At 47.4% G+C, this 17,386-nt stretch overlaps 1 protein-coding gene across 2 annotated transcripts; it reads left to right on the forward strand.

The window, feature by feature from the left end:
* The first annotated feature begins 572 nt into the window (after nt 1–572).
* On the forward strand, nt 573–5,487 carry si:ch211-198p11.6 (uncharacterized). 2 transcript variants are annotated; one of them, XM_056288740.1, is made up of 5 exons: nt 573–709; nt 1,050–1,195; nt 1,358–1,468; nt 3,446–3,583; nt 5,175–5,487. In XM_056288740.1, exons 2-5 carry the CDS (start codon nt 1,169–1,171, stop codon nt 5,259–5,261), a joined length of 363 nt encoding a protein of 120 aa, XP_056144715.1. In that variant the 5' UTR covers nt 573–709; nt 1,050–1,168; the 3' UTR covers nt 5,262–5,487. The 2 variants fall into 2 exon arrangements, with proteins under 2 accessions (XP_056144715.1, XP_056144714.1); XM_056288739.1 differs by lacking the exon at nt 573–709 and having other exon boundaries at nt 793–1,195.
* The last annotated feature ends 11,899 nt before the right edge of the window (nt 5,488–17,386 follow it).

Genomic DNA, 17,386 nt, shown 5'->3' on the forward strand with positions numbered 1-17,386 from the left:
AGGCTTTTCTTCTGGCTACAGTGGGAAACTTTCCTCCTTCCCCTCCAAGAAATACCACCGCCAGCCCTACCACCATGACCACTACCATCAGCGCTGCAAACCACATCAAGCTCTCTGTCCCCCCCCCCTCCCTCCCTCCCTCTCTCTCTCTCTCTCTCTCTCTCTCTCTCTCTCTCTCTCTCTCTCTCTCTCTCTCTCTCTCTCTCTCTCTCTCTCTCTCTCTCTCTCTCTCTCTCTCTCTCTCTCTCTCTCTCTCTCTCTCTTTTGTCTTGTCTCCCTGACTTAACTTTCTGCATATGTTTTCATTCTGAATATCATTTGTGAGTATTTTTACGGATACAGTTAATGCAGCATGCAACTATTACGCTTATATTGGTTAATAGCTGACTCGATTACATACATATTACTAACAGCAAAACTATCCGTAAATGTGTCGTTTTTCTGTTATGTGCACTTCTGATTATATTTTCTAATTGAAAAAAATTGTTATGCCTGGGGAAAGTTGCAGTTGTGTTTCGGTCGGCTGCTTGAGCATTTTAGCGTAACCTTTTTGGTCCTTTTAAGGACCCGCCCGTTCCTATGGCAACCGCAAGCTAGTTGCTACGGAAGAGGGAAGGGCGGCGAGTGGCTGAATATCCAACAAATCCGCCGACCTACACAAGCGCTGCATAAATGTGCTTACTATGAGAACATTGGACCACGCAAAATGGTGAGATGACACATTGCTGAGTGATCCGAATGTAGTAAGGGTAACTAAGGTTACTGTGCTTTCTGTGAGCGTTAGCTACCGTGCAATAAATCTGGAGTTACTACAAGTAACTGGAGTAATATTCATGTCTTTAAAAACCTCCTTATGCAAGACAAACGTGGTAGCGTTTAGCCGATGCGGTGTATTTGCGTTGAACTTGTCGAAGTCCGTCGGCAACTGGTCGCTCTCTGGCGCAGCCTTTAAAAGCCATAGCCGAAACACGGGCTAGCTTGATGAACAACGGCACCGATCGCAGGTTACGCACACAAAAAAAGTGACTTAACAATTGGGTGTACTGTAGTATTCGTTTCTAATAAGTCTGACGGCTTGCCCGACCTGACTCCGCTGCCTGCCCGACCTGACTCCGCTGCCTGCCCGCCTTTCCTGTAAATCCTCCAGAGATGCTGCGGTACCCGAGTGATGTCCTCTCAGACGGAAACCATGGTGGTGAGAAAGATTCAAATACGTTGCGTGCTTGGACGTTTTTTTTTCAGTTAACACCGAAGACTTTTTTTGGTCTGCTTTAGGGGAAAGTTGAGTAACACACATTTTTGTTTCGACAACAATCTTCCACTCTTGTCTCGACATCCCCCTCCTTCCTCTCTGTAGGTGCTGCCCATCTGGGGGCTCTCGCTTCCCCTCCCCGCAGTGCTCATCATTACAGTGGGTCTTTACATGGTCGTCGTCGCAATGGCGCTGTGGTTTCGGCATTGCCTCAAGGTTTGTGCTGCTGTCTCAACGGGACTTGTGGGAACTTTGTAAAATCACATCATTGTGAATCAAGTCAAGTCAGTTTTATTTGTATAACCCAATATCACAAATTACAAATTTGCCTCAGGGGGCTTTACAGCAACACAACATCCTGTCCTTAGACCTTCACATCGGATAAGGAACAACTTCCTACAAAAAAAAACAAAAACAAAACAACAACAACAACAACAAAAACCTTTAACGGGGAGAAAAAATAGGAAGAAACCTCAGAGAGAGCAACAGGGGAGGGATCGCTCTCCCAAGGCAGACAATGTGCAATGGATGTTGTGTTTACACAATTTACAGAATACAACATTGAAAGAGGATAACATAATTTTGATGGAATTATAAAATATATGAAGAATCAAAGCTTATTTAAGTTTACAACACTTAAGAAAATCATTTAACAAATGTTCGGTTTTGTACCAAGGGAAAGTTCTATTTCTTTAAAAACCTGTCCAGCGATGCTTCACAACATTCATTCAAAGCAGCACAAGGTAACTTTTTTGGAATTTGGTCATGTATTTTACATCAAATGTTGCAAAGACAACCACGGGGCGTTTTATTTTTCTTCATAGCATAGCACATTTATTTACAAGCCATAAGCTTCAAAGACCATCATGGAGGAAGTGGAGCAATGTTCACAGACAAGGTAGCGTAACATTTCTATACTTATATGTGTACTGTAAAGAAATCCCTATATTTCCTGGGAATTTTTCATGCACAGTGGCAGACAAACTGCATAGCAAAAACAAGGCTTCTGGAGGACTAATCTAAACGACGATTGTGTCATTCTCCCATAGCCATCGCCATGTGACCAAAATGAATCTAATGACATGTTAAAGCAAAAAAGTTACCTGGTGCCACTTTACAATTGTCATACAAAATACTGCAGTCTTGTCCTATTCAGATCAATCAATCAGACAAAGCCACTTGAGCTCCTTGCATAATTTGGAAGCTAGGTTTTTGACTGGATGAATGAAAAAGGACCACATGATCACTGCATTTGCTTCTCTCAACTGGTTCTCAGTGCACTTCACGACTCACTTGAGAAGTCTGTTCTTAATTTATAAGTCATAAGCCCCTGGTGACCAAACTTTTGAAGTAGTGTCTCCCAAATTCAGAAACAGCCCCCTCGCCCCCCAATTTGAACCACCCCAATATTACATTGTTTAATCCATTATCCAACCGCTTGTCCTGCTCTCAGGGTCGCGAGGATGCTGGAGCTTATCCCAGCAGTCATTGGATGGCAGGCGGGGAGACACCCTGGACAGGCCGCCAGGCCATCACACAGGGCTGACATACATGTAATAAAATAACACATTGTTTAAGTCATACCTTATATCTCATTTTCATTTCACTGGCTTGTGAGTGAGCCATTTGTCTCAAACTCACTTTTGTAATGTTCTATAACATTTACTATTTTTTTAAAATTGTTGCACAGAATTGCGTCCAACGTTTTAAAATGTACATACTTTACAGCTTAGAAAAACTGACTTGACTCATGCACACTCAGAGATGGGCAGTATTTCAATTAGATGTATTTAAAATATGTATTTAATTACTTAATCTTACTAGATTACTAAATTAGTTATTTAATCAAGAATGAAAAACTTTTTCATTCCATCATACATAGAGATAATGTGTTCTGGTCATGGCTATCCAGCTATCGCTAGAATTACACCCAAGCAAAGGCACAACAGTTTCATGAAATGGATTCAAGCAGTGGTAGTTTAGGATAATGGGCACCAACAGTGCTGCTGGTTTTCTGTTCTGCCAGGTAGTATATTCACCTGTTGCTCCAGTTATTCCAGCATCCAACTGGGGAGGGTTTACCTGTTGGAATAGAAAGCCAGCAGTACTTTTGGTACCCGAGGAGCAAATTAAGAACCGCTGGATTGAAGCATGACAAAGTGACAATGTGTCATATCTCTTTTGTTCTCAAAGGACCAGTGCTCTTTCATGTGGGGAGAATGCTGTCCAAACATTTCCCCATGTGAACAATGCTTCGCATGGGCTGAATCGTGTGATTGTCGCCCACCGTCCCTCCGCTCATGTCTGGACCAGACATGCCCTTCTCCCTCTGTAAGTGGTAAATCAAGAAAGATTATGAGCAAGTCATGCATTGCCGTCACATGTTGCTTTTGGGTAGAATCTTAGAAATATGGTGATCAGCTAAGGAAAACTGAATTTAGAACAAATTGTACCAATTGGGTTTAATTTAATCTTATATCGGTCATAATCAGAATTTTGTAAATCTGGGTTTAAATTTTCCAAGTCCAAGTTTTAAATGACTCTGCTGTGATTTATGTTGAGTTGAACAACTAATTTTAGTAAAAGTGGTCATGCTACACTTTAATTTTGTGTGCTTTGCGGTTTTACAAGCTAAAAAAAAAAAGAAACAAATCTGAAATTGTAATCCATGATGAAGAAGCAGAGATTTTTCTTTAAAAAAAAAAAGTGTTACAATTACCAAAATCTTTCGGTGCAACTTTGGAGGACAAGAAAATAGTCAATGCCATAGAGGAGGAAAGGAAGACACATAGCTTCAACTGGTAGAATCCCTAAATGGATTGGTAGTAGTGAAAGAGCAGAGTGAGTAAATCCAATTCAGAGCTAAAACAATGGTGGTTTATAAGTTCCTGGCCATTATGAAACTCAGCTAGGTTGAGTCTTTCTTTTCTCCTTGGGAACCTTAATTTTGCTCAATTTACCTCAAAACTATTGCCTGGCTCAAAGTAACACTTCCTTTACTGTTATTTTAAAGTTGATTCAAGATCACATAAATTCAAGTTAAAGGTGTACAATAGTAATTGGTTGTCTGATTGCTTAGAAATTTGTCATGGGTCCTTCTTACCAGTAGAGATTCATATAGGTAAAAAATAATGCAATAATCTTTGGAGTGTGACACTTTAATGTCTTAGAAGACATATATGTCTCCTGAGACATTAGCAATGTGTCAGGAGTATTAGCCTCACATTCATGTCTATATCATCAGGGAACTAACAGTGCAAGGGCAGCAAGATGATGGAAACCCTGACACTGTTGGGGGCTTAGTCTTACTCAAGGTTACTTTCACAGGAAAATGGTGGCTGTAGCATGGACTCAACAGATAAATAGGATAGGCTCACAGCCTACGATGACCTGATTGTCAACCTGATAATAATCGCCCTTACATGTATACTATCCTAAAAGTCCTGCAAATTGTCTGATATTATACTGGTTTGTGTGTGTGTGTGTGTATTAGCATTAGTTGGGCATTATGACTTGTCAGTAATATGTCCAATATGAAACATCTGTCAATCCAAAAGGAACTTGCACACCATCAAATGCTAATGTAGGAAAAAAAGTAGACTTTTTTAATACAAGAAAAGGAAAAGGTGCAGAGTGATACCTGGTCCAAAACGTTTTTGGTCTCAGACCATTCTCAGGTAGCACTCTGCACCGTTTTCTGTTTTTGTATTTCTTGTAAATCTACTTTTTGCTACATTGGCATTGGTGTGTGAGTTCCTTTTGGATTGACTGATACATAGCTTATACGCTGGAACCTACACACCCGCCAGGCTGCGAGTTACAGGCCTGACACCCATCTTGTCATACACAACATGAAACATCTAGCATGAACTGATGTTCATCTCTTGGGTTAATCTTATCTTACTATGTGTTTGTTTCTCAGTGTGCTGGATGGGACTGTGCTTGTACCTGCCAGCCTCCTGAGTGTGAATCCTGCAACTGCCTCTGCTTTGAGATCAAGATTAGGTAGCAGAAAAATTATGGCTGCTGCAGAAGCCTGTACTGTGATTTTCTCCTGGCTGTGTTTATGTATGAGTTTTTCATTTGGGTAGCCAATACAAGTTGTCTGGACAAGGAACGTTTTGGCTTGCAACTTTTTTGTTGAAGGAAACCATCTTAAAAACTGCTATTTTATAAAGACACAAGTGTTGCTTGAATCAGATGACTTCCTCATTTTTTAATTTTAATATGCTGTGATGTAACCCTGCCACTGATACCCTGCATCAACAGCAGGGTATCTGTTGGCTTCATGTGTATTTGGAGTTCTGCTGTGTAGTTTTCTCCAAAAAAGGATACACAGTCAGTTCGATTTCAGTTTTGATTTTCAGAATATTAGTTTGTTTTTTCGTCGTTGTCTAAACTTCAAGATTAATAAGGGTCTTAGCCCATTAACAAATGCAACTTCAGGTTTTACTATGTTTTCCAGAACAGCTGTGCTGCAACTGATCAGTTTTAAAGACTCAACATGATCCTCAAGAGGATCCTCACATGGGGTACAGCTGCAACGCTCTGCATAATTGGTTCACTTATCCAAAGGGGAAAAAAAGTATTTTTTTAGGTTACTAAAGTAATACCCTTTATAAGATAAGCCTTTTGTCTGACATTTAGGTGTGATGAAAAAGTGCTTGAATTCAGTTTATACTGTCCTGCAGCCTTATGTGAGTGCCTTCCCATGTTTACATGTTTCTTTTACAGAAAAGTGTTCCTTTTGTACTGACTGAGCAGAATCCCCAATTCTGTTTTGAATTTATTCTATTTTAAATTACTTGGTGATGCCTCATCTGTGTACTTTATAATTTATTTCTGTGTGTGTGTATGCTTTTACAATGGTTCGGCAACCTGTTATTACAATGAGGATGCTGCTGTAAGACTTCTGTGGGTTTCTTTTAGAAACAGGCCTGTATCAGACTAACATGTTTTTAACCTTTAGATTCGTTTTATATTTTCAATGAGAATAAGCTTAAAAATAGTTTTGTCTTCTGGGTTTTTTTTTTTGTTGCTTGATATTTTGCATTGCAGTGCAGTGATTAGCACAGTCACCTCACAGCAAGAAGGTCCTGGGTTCGATTCCCAGGGTAGTCCAACTGTGGGGGTTGTCCCGGTTTGTCCTCTGTGTAGTTTGCATGTTCTCCCCATGTCTGCGTGGGTTTTCTCTGGGTGCTCCGACCCCCCCCCCCCCCACACAGTCCAAAGACATGTAGGTCAGGTGAATCAGCCATACTAAATTGCTCCTAGGTATGAATGTGTGTGTGTGTGTGTGTGTGATGGCCTGTCCAGGGTTTCTCCCCGCCTGCCGCCCAATGACTGCTGGGATAGGCTCCAGCATCCCTGCGATCCTGAGAGTAGGATAAGCGGGTCGGATCATGGATGGATTGATGGATGGATGGATATTTTTGCATTGGTTGGAAGCTGTTCATACTATTAAACAATATGACTCTTTTTGGAGAAGTTGTCTTTCTGAATCTTTTGAGTTCTGCCAAATCCACAAAAAGTGCAAAAGCTATCAGTATAATTTGATAGCCATCTCATATTGCAAGATTGCCATCTCATGACTTCTTACCTTGGCCAAATCACAACTTAAATAATATTTAATGAATAACCACAATCAATTGAAACGTACCAGTATTTGTTTCAAACGATATCTGTGAGTGTGTGGGGACAGCATATAGATAATTGTCCCATGTTAGCACCTACCCTACCTGTCACGCTAGAAGGTTGCCAAAATTAGGGTTGAGTGGACTGGCAGTCTGTACAGGGTGTCTCCCCGCCTGCCACCCAATGACTGCTGGGATGGGCTCCGGCATCTCCGTGACCCCGATTGGGATAAGTGGCTTGGATGATGGATGGATGGATGGATGGATTGGTGAAACAACTCATATTTAATCTACAGCAACTAAAACAAGTGATTTGTTGTGCATGTGTGAAAATGAAGGTTAGCTAGAGTAAGGGCCTGTTGTTAAATGTCACAAATTGAGCATACATACAGGCCTTCCACACACACACACAAAAAAAAATCAGAGTAGTGATTTTCTTTTTTTTAATCCATTTGCAAACCTTTTGAAGAATACTGATTTAAGGTCTTTGCTGTCATCATGACAGCCAGAATACTCGGTAATAAATCACAGATCCATAAACAACTCTCCCGTTTTTTTGCTATTTTTTCTCCACAGCTTACAGCACTCCGGGGTCTTGTTGGTCTGTGCCGATTTAATAGCATCAAGCAGTTCCTTCAGATTTTTTGACCCTGCATTCATGCTACGAGCCTCCCATTCCACCTTATCCCCCTAGCTGTTCCATTGGTTTGAGATGTGGGTACTGTGCACAGCGTTGGACTTAATGGAAGTCAATGTTGTGCTCTGTAATGTCCTCAAATACATGGGACGACTGTGAACGAATAAGTGGGGCTTTATTTTATCACTCTCGTTCTGTTGTTCATACATCCATGCTGTGTGTCCTGCATACATGCTTGTTCCGCCCTCCTACTTCCGTACTCGTCCCATAACCCCTTCCTTCTCTTAAAGAGGTATTCTCTATTAAAGTCTGAACATCACATCCCTCCAACATTTCCAAACAAAACAACAAAACATACTTGGCAAAAGGGGAAGACATAAAAATAAACAAAACAATTTTCTTTGACTACAAACAGTGTTTCTTTTTTTCTTTTAGTATGCAACAGCAGAAACAAACGGTTTTCTGTGACTACTAACTGTTTTAGCTTAGTATAAAGTCTTGTACTCTGGCCGCTTCTGAACTACGCTCCATGGGTAGCGAGGGATGCCAGGGGTCTCTGGGCCCGATGGTGCCATTGGGGGTGCCCTGTCCGTGTCGGTGTGGGCAAACCCGCTAGGACCACCTACGCGTTCAGTCTGTTGAGGCATGATGCTGTCATGTTCTGTAGTGGCGGGCATAGGTCGAGCTAGTGAGGGGGGCACTTGCTTGAAGTGTGATGTGTTCCTTGTCACCACTCGCTGCTCATGTTGTGCAGTGACCATTGTTCCTTTGACTGCAATGACTTGGAACAGATCAGGATGGAAAGGGGATTGGAACTTGGACTGGACACTGGGCAGTGTTGTGCGCACTTGCCTACTGAACATTGCTGTGGCAGGGGGCGTCCCAGTGGAGCAGTGCGGTATTGTTCTGTATGCTCTCAGGAAGCGATTCAGTTCTTGTTGAGTGTTTTTGTGCTCCAGTGTTGCAATCCTGAGTGTTTTTTTCAGGGTCTTTATGAATCTTTCCACGTCGCCATTTGCTTGGGGCCAGTATGGAGTTATCTTTCTGTGGTGGAATCCCAGTTACGTAGTAAACCGGGAGAACTCTTCAGAGTTGAACGGTGGACCATTGTCGCTCTTGAGGACTTCTGGAATGCCATATGCTGAGAAGATTTTGTCTAGCTTTGGTATTACAGCTTTGGCAGATGTGGTGGATACTGTCTCCACCTCAGGGAACCTTGAGTAATCATCCATCACTACAAGTAGGTACTCTCCATTTGGCAAGGAGCAAAAGTCAATAGTCACTTCAGTCCAAGGTGCAGCTGGCAGAGGAGTCATCTGAAGTGGTGCGTGAGACTGTGTCGTGTTTGTTACTGCCTGGCAGACAAGACAGGTTTTGATGCAGTCCTCTGCCTTTTTTTTGGTCGATTCCTGGGAACCACACTTTCTCCCAGAGTAGTTTCTTTGTTTTCACCACCCCCTGGTGGCCTTCATGGGCGATGTCTATCACCCGGTTGTGCGGTGAGGAAGGTATTACAAATTTATTCCCTCTCAGCAAGAGATCAGATGCAGACACAATTAGCTCTGATTTCTTTGCGTGAAAACACCGGCGAGCTGATTGCTGGACTGGAGACATGTCCGCTGTCTGTTCCAGAAGAGTGTGCCACTGTCCAGTCCTGACAGCCGTCATAACCCTTTGGAGGCATGGGTCAGATTGTGTGGCAGCACGAATCTTCTATAGTGTCATGGCATGGGGCACATTGTGGTTGACGATGAAGTGCACATGGGCTTTAGCCAGCTCAGTGGCATGTGTGTCCTTGGACTCAAGTGTGGAAACAGGGTGCTTGGAGAAATAGTCTGCTGGGGCACTGGCACCTGCCCTGTAGACCACAGAGAAGCTGAAGTTTTGCAGTTTCAGCAACCATCATTCGATTCTGGGAGGAGGGGAGGACGATGGCTTGTTGAACATGGGCACGAGCGGCTTGTGGTCTGTAACGGCTGTGAAAGTGCATCCAAGTAGATAGAGTTGGAAGTGAAGGCAACCCCAAATCACAGCTAGGGCCTCCCTCTCAGTCTGTGAGTATCTCTGTTCCACAGGTGACAACGTTTTGCTGGTGTAGGTGAGTGTGTGTAGTCTACCATCAGAGTCAGTTTGGGTTAGAATAGCCCTAAGGCCTACAGGGCTTGCGTCCACGACAACCTCTGTGTGTTTTGATTGGTCAAAGTAGGCTATCACTGTGTCGCTGCTCAGGGTACTTTTGTGTCAAATGCGGCCTGGTGTGCGGGGGACCAGTTCCACAATTGGTCCTTCTTTGTGAGCTCTCTGAGGGGCTGTGTCAGCTACCCTGACACAGCCCCGACCACAGTATGTGACAAGGCCCAGGAAACTGCGGACCTCTCCAGGATTTTGTGGGGCTGTGGTCTCCTTGACTGCTTGACTGCCTTTGGAGATTTACCGGGCACAGACAACTGGGAGGAGACCCCGGGGTCGACCCAGAACTCACTGGAGGGACTACATGTCCAATCTGGCCTGGGAACGCCTTGGAATCCCCCAGGAGAAGCTGGCGGGCGTTGCTGAGGAGAGAGACGTCTGGAGTGCCCTACTTAGCTTGCTGCCACTGCGACCCGACCCCGGAGAAGCGGCTGATGAATGAATGAATGATTAAAACATAACTGTCCAATCAACAAAATGTGTAAGGTGTGGTGACCCACATCTATATAACTAGAGACATTCACCTAAGAGGACAGTGTACCTTTAAGGGAAGAGGTGAGGGGTCATATAATGCACTTCCGCTTCCGGTACACAGTTCAGTGTCGTTGTCGAACATATGACATGCAAAGTTGGAGCTAGTAAACTACCTCGACTATGTCTACTCTCACGTCTCCTGTCTCGTTGTTTTCTAACTCCACATTGGTGACCCCGACGTGATCGAACTACTAATACGAGTATGTCTGACAACGACGACGCCGGTGCTAACAACATGGCTATTGCTAATGCTAGCATTTACACCGCTACTGTGAAGCTACCCGACTTTTGGCAGCATAATCCACGGCCGTGGTTTCAACATGTGGAAGCCCAGTTCCAGCTGAGAGGGATAACGCAGGATGCAACGCAGTACTTCCACGTAGTGGCGGCGTTAGACGCATCGACAACGGCGCGAGCAATGACACTGTTGGAAGCTCCGCCAGCTGCTGGCAAGTACGATGCTATAAAGACATTCCTCCTGAAACTATTTGAACTGTCGGAGCTGGAGAAGGCAGACCGTTTACTGTCCCCGAATGGCCTCGGCGACGGCAAACCGTCTGAGTTAATGGAAAAAATGCTGTCTGTGCTGGGATCGGCTGATCCGGCCTTTCTTTTCACACACATTTTTTTGAGGCAGCTCCCCGCACCTGTACGCACATTACTGGCCAGTTCTCCTCTCGCTGCCTCCAAGGACTACCGTTCTCTGGCTGCTGAAGCAGACAGGGTTTTCCTGGCCAACCGGCAACAGTTTGTGCATGTCCTGCTACCCCACCAGACCGCCCCACCACCACCTGTGTACGACTATATGGACACCGCGGCTGCGGTGACAGCCCGCCGCCAACCTGACGACGGGCTCTGTTATTACCATGCCAGGTTTGGGGAAAAGCAAAACGGTGTCGCAAACCCTGCAGTTACAGGGTTCAGGGAAACGCCAAGGCCGGCGCTCGTTAACGGCTATGGGCGCCGGCCGTGACTGCAAGCTGTTGTTCATCAGAGACTCCTTGTCGGGCCGGCGGCTGCTTGTTGACTCTGGCGCTCAACGCAGCATACTACCAGCACAAGCTGTGGACACGATGACCGACAGTCACGGCCCCCAGATGGACGCCGCCAACGGCACGTCTATTCGGACGTACGGTATCAGACATGTGGACGTGTGTTTTGGCGGCCGACGTTTCGGCTGGGACTTTGTGATGGCTGCTGTATCCACCCCGCTCCTAGGTGCGGATTTCCTCTGTGCTTTCAACCTGCTGGTGGATGTTAAAAACTGTCGCGTGATTGATGCCGTCTCTTTTGCGTCATACCCCTGCACGCTTGGGGGCGCTGGAGCGCTGTGCCTCGCTAACACACTCTCCACCGGGGATCCATACCAACGCCTGCTCGCAAATTTCCTCGAGCTCACCACACCCACCTTCTCCTCGGCGGTGGCCAAGCACGGCGTGGAACATCATATCACCACAGTGGGCCCCCCAGTTTACGCCCGGGCCCGACGCCTCGACTCGGCCAAGCTCGCAATAGCCAGGGAGGAGTTTTCGACTATGGAGCGCCTCGGCATTGTCCGCCGTTCTGACAGCCCATGGGCTTCCCCTCTTCACATGGTTACTAAGGCCAACAGGGGTTGGCGCCCGTGCGGGGACTACCGTCACCTAAACAATGCCACGACCCCCGACCGGTACCCCATACCGCACATACAAGATTTCTCTACCCACCTGGCGGGCGCTGCCATCTATTCCAAAATCGACTTAGTGCGGGGGTATCACCAAGTGCCGGTCCACCCACTGGATGTCCCAAAAACGGCTGTCATCACACCCTTTGGGCTCTTTGAGTTTTTACGTATGCCTTTCGGCCTTAAAGGGGCGGCGCAGACATTTCAGCGCCTTATGGATTCTGTGCTCCGCGACATGCCATTTTTGTTTGTGTACTTAGACGACATCCTCGTGGGCAGCGCGTCGGCGGAGGAACACATGACGCACCTCAGACAGCTGTTTGACAGGCTCAGCGAACACGGCCTCATCATCAACCCAGCTAAGTGTCAGTTCGGGGAGTCGTCCATCACCTTCCTCAGGCACCACATCACTCCACAGGGGGCCGTTCCCCTCCCTGCCAGGGTTGAGGCTGTCACCATGTTCCCCCGCCCCCGCACTGTACAGTCGCTGCAGGAATTCCTGGGCATGGTGAACTTTTATAACCGTTTCCTGTCCCGTGCCGCCCACATCATGCGTCCCCTGTATGAGGCCCTGCGGGGTAAGAAGTCTAAGGACGAGCTGGACTGGTCTTCGGGGATGGACGAGGCTTTTGTGGCCGCCAAGACCGCGCTGGCCAACGCTGCGCTGCTAGCTCGCCTGCCGCCCCCATAGCCCTTACAACGGATGCCTCCGACTACGCCGTGGGGGCCGTGTGTGAGCAGTGGGTGGGGGGGGGGCTGGCAGCCGTTGGCGTTCTTCAGTAAACAACTCCGTGAGAGCGAGCGCAAATACAGCACCTTTGATAGGGAACTACTGGGTCTCTTCCTCGCAACCAGACACTTTAGGTTCCTATTGGAGGGCCGACAGTTCACCGCTTTCGTGGACCACAAACCGCTGACGTTCTGTATGGCCAAAACCTCAGAGCTGTGGTCTGGGCGTCAGCAGCGCCATCTCGCGGCGGTTTCCGAGTTTACCACGGACATACAACACGTGTCGGGCAAGGATAACTTCGTCGCCGACTGCCTTTCACGGGCGGTTGTTAACGCCGTTCACTTGGGACTCGACTACGCCGCTATGGCAGCGGACCAAGCCAAGGACGCGACCGTTCAAGACTACCGGTCGACCCCTACGGCGCTACGGCTGGAGGACGTGACGTTCGACGCGGCCAACACCACCCTCCTCTGTGACATATCCACCGGTCAACCGCGCCCCCTGGTGCCTACTTCCTGGCGGCGCCGAGTTTTCGACACCGTCCACGGCCTTTCCCACCCGGGAGTGAAGGCCTCGACCAAGCTGGTGAGCGTCAAGTTTGTTTGGCCTGGGCTCCGTAAGGATGTTAGAGCCTGGGCCGGCTCGTGTGTGGCGTGCCAACGCGCCAAGGTGCACCGCCATACCAAGGCCCCTTTGGCGCCGTTTGTGGTTCCAGAGAGGCGGTTTGACCACGTCAATGTTGACCTGGTGGGTCCCCTGCCCCCCTCCCGTGGTTATACGTTCCTCCTCACTATTGTGGACAGGGCCACCAGGTGGCCAGAGGCTATTCCCTTGTCCTCCACGACGGCAGCAGAGGTAGCACGGGCGTTCATCGGCTGCTGGGTGGCCCGTTTCGGCACGCCGGGTGACATCACGAGCGACCGGGGCTCCCAGTTTACCTCGGAGCTCTGGACGGCGGTCGCTGAGCACCTGGGGATGAAGATCCACCGCACTACGGCGTACAACCCGCAGAGCAACGGACTTTGTGAGCGGTTCCATCGGGACATGAAAGCCGCTCTGCGGGCAAGCCTCACTGGCTGCGACTGGATGGACCGGCTCCCATGGGTCATGCTCGGCCTGCGTTCGGCCCCGAAGGAAGACCTCCAGACCTCCTCCGCTGAGCTGGTGTATGGCCAGCCCCTGCGAGTTCCGGGGGAGTTTCTTCCGGATGCTACGGCTCCCTGGTCGGCCGCCTCTCACCTCAGTGCGTCCCGGAGCGCTGCCGGTGCCTTCGCTCCCGTTCCGATGTCTCAACACTGCCTCCCCCGGTCCTACGTCCCCAAGGATCTGCCATCGGCGAGGTACGTCTTCATTAGGCACGACAGCCATCGGTCCCCGCTGCAGCCCCCATACGACGGGCCCTTCCGCGTCCTGGAGGCGGGGGATAAGAACTTTGTGGTGGACATGGGGGGGCAGGCCGGAGCGGGTCGCTATAGACCGTCTCAAGCCCGCTCACTTGGACATTGGGGAGCCAATGCAATTGGCCCTACCCCCGCGGCGGGGACGCCCTCCTAGGTCGGCCCCGGCACCTGCCTCTGTTCCTGCTTCGGCCCCGTCTATGGCCCGGGTTTCGGCCCCATCTGTTTCCCCTCCTGTGAAGCGCAGCCGTTATGGCCGCAGGGTCCGCCCCCCGACTCGTCACTTGTTTTCCCCGTGACTTTGCACTATGTCATTGACTGTTCTGTTGTAGAGTCTATTTTTATGTTCATGACTTGCGCTTTTGCTGTTTTGCATTGTTTTGTGTAGGTGAATTCTGGGGGGGGGCTGTGTGGTGACCCACATCTATATAACTAGAGACATTCACCTAAGAGGACAGTGTACCTTTAAGGGAAGAGGTGAGGGGTCATATAATGCACTTCCGCTTCCGGTACACAGTTCAGTGTCGTTGTCGAACGTATGACATGCAAAGTTGGAGCTAGTAAACTACCTCGACTACGTCTACTCTCACGTCTCCTGTCTCGTTGTTTTCTAACTCCACAAAGGTACTTTTTCAACTTACATTCACTTACATTGGGTTAGTGAAGCAGAACGCCCCGCGTCACCTGAAGAGGGCGCTGTATTGTACAACACCCACGGTACAGAAATTGATGGTTTCCTCCAGTGCAGCGGCGCGACGTTGGACAGAGAAGAAAAGTTTCCTTTAGGCCAAGTGAGTGAAAGAAGGTAAAGGTAGCGCTACCATAAAAAGTACTTGACTGATTCGGAGTTGTATCTCTTTTCTGCAGTTTTAGAGAGAGGGTCTGGAGCTCGCGTAGAACGTCCTTCATACATGCAAGATCAGCAACAAAGCCTTTGCTTACGAGCTGATTATGAAGGCCACTGAACTGCCGCCTCTCGGCATCCGTGCGCTTTGGATCACTAGCTTCCTTCAGCTGTTTCGCTAGAGCAGGAAAGTCTTGCCACACAGCCTTAACAGTTTTAAAACTACTGGCAACCCTTTCTAAATCACCATTGCCACTGATGTCAGACCTAAGGTAGATGATGAGGTAAGTGATCACATACACTGAGCTTTCATCTGCCGAGATGCTAATCGGCGAGTTTGCTTTTTTTTCAGATGGGATATTATTGTGTGTTTCATTTCGCTGGCTAAGTGGGTTGTAATCTCGGCACACGAGTGGTCTGATCTATATATGTACTGTAGCGAATTCGGGGGGCAGTCCGGGAACCGCCACAGCCGGGACGCGAACCCGTGTCGCCCGCACCGCAGGAGACATCGCTAACCGCTCGACTGAAGGGTCAGATCCGTCAGCCAGCGGCCAACGTGTCAACTTATCCATGCACGTTACAGTACGTTTCCCATCTTAGACCCGTTTTGTTCTTGCAGTTCTATCAAGGGGCCCATCTTCGTGAATTACATCCGTTCTTTTGTAATACAGTAAGCGGTTCTGAATGCTGCTTCTGTCTCATCAAAGTGGTGTGCACTAGCCTCAATAATAATGTTAGGCATCACGTCCCTTTTTCTCTGTTTGGCCATTTCTTCGGCTTGTTTGTGCGCGAACCTGTCCTTGTGTATATATTTTGTTGCGCATAACTTTTACACTATCACTATGCACACTTACTTTTCCCCACTCGCTGGATAAGTGAACCCCTCTCTGGTCCAAGTAGTATTTTTGCCTCTTTACATGTTAAACATCCGGTGCAACCCTCACTGAAAAAAGAGCCATTGTTGTCGCTCCTGCCACTCCTTGCTTTGGCTCGCACTCCACACTTTTGGAAAGTCTGATGTAACGCCATCCCCCAGAATTCTTACCAACTTCTACCACTGCACCATAGAGAGCATCCTGACCAGCTGCATCTCAGTGTGGTACGGCAACTGCACCTCAGTAGACCAGAAAGCTCTGATGTGGGTCATCAAGGCAGCCCAGCATATCACCAGTACCCAGCTCCCAGCCTTAAAAGACATTTATCACAAATGCTGCCTTCGAAGGGGTCTGAGCACTGATCAGCAGAGATCCCACCCACCCCAACCCTGGACTGTTCTCCCCCCTGCGCTCTGGGAGGCGCTACAGGAGCCTCAGAGCCCGCACTACCAGGCTCAAAAACAGCTTCTTTCCCCAAGTTGTTGCCCACCTGAACTTGACTACCCACTGAATGTCTGTAGATATTTTTAAGTATTTTGTGCTGTTGCTCTTTTTTAACTTATTTTTAGCTTTTGGTCTTCATGTGTGTATCACTTATACTGTGTTTGCTGCGTTTGTCTGTCTGTCTTGCACTGTTTGGTGAAGCCTCATTTAATTTTTAATATGTGTCTGCACATTGTTTTTAATGACAATAAATTGAATTGAATTAGATGGCACAGTCTCCGGTGGGCCAGATGCTGCTGGTGGTGGGACAGATGTTGCTGGTGGTGGGCCAGATGCTGCTGATGGCAAGGGTCGATGTGCTGCTCCTGCTCCGGACTCCGTCGTTGTAGCTAGGCTAGCAGTACTGGCTATGCTAGCATTCGCTAGCTGGACAACTGCCTTGCTCGTTATCTGCTCCTCCACTTTCTCGGTTTCTTTTCCATTTTCTCGTTGTTTGACCTTTTGGTAAAATCAAACTTTGTCAAATCTATTTGTTTTCGTGTCGACATTTTATACTATTTTCCATCTGACTTCTAATTTTCATCTGATGTGAGGCACACAACCGACGACGTAGGCACACTGACACTACGACCTTCAAACAGCCGAACATGTGTGATCCGATAATTGTCAACTAAACAATAACTTATGTGTTCTTAAGTAACTTTAAACTTGAAGTGTTTGTATGTTCACATCACTTAATGCACTATTTGATATGTGTCAACGTTTGAGTGGGACTTTGTTCTGATGCCCACAGAGATAAGGGAAGTATAAAGAGGTAACACCACAGGAAGTTTAGAATGTAAACAAACCAAGCATGGTCACTTTTGTCACGCAAATTCACGTTACTTCTATCTAGCTCATCTGTCGTGTTAAGCCTTCAGAAAGCAATGACTGTAAGTGTCACATGATCATAAGACGTTTATAACTTAAATGCAATGAGTTTTGGTAACTTTGAGGAAGTTTTGGATGTTTTGATATCTGAATTCGATCGCTGCAACTGCGCGATGCTACTCGGTCAGACACGTTAGCATAGCTGCTAATAATGTGAGTTTATGGAATGTATTCTAAGTAAGCACTTTTCCATTTTCTCTTTTTATTTGTAGTTTCACTCCGATTCAATGTTGTCAACTTGACTGCTACAATTG

The sequence above is a fragment of the Lampris incognitus genome, chromosome 10, assembly GCF_029633865.1.
Source record: "Lampris incognitus isolate fLamInc1 chromosome 10, fLamInc1.hap2, whole genome shotgun sequence".
In the NCBI taxonomy this organism is placed as follows: domain Eukaryota; kingdom Metazoa; phylum Chordata; class Actinopteri; order Lampriformes; family Lampridae; genus Lampris; species Lampris incognitus.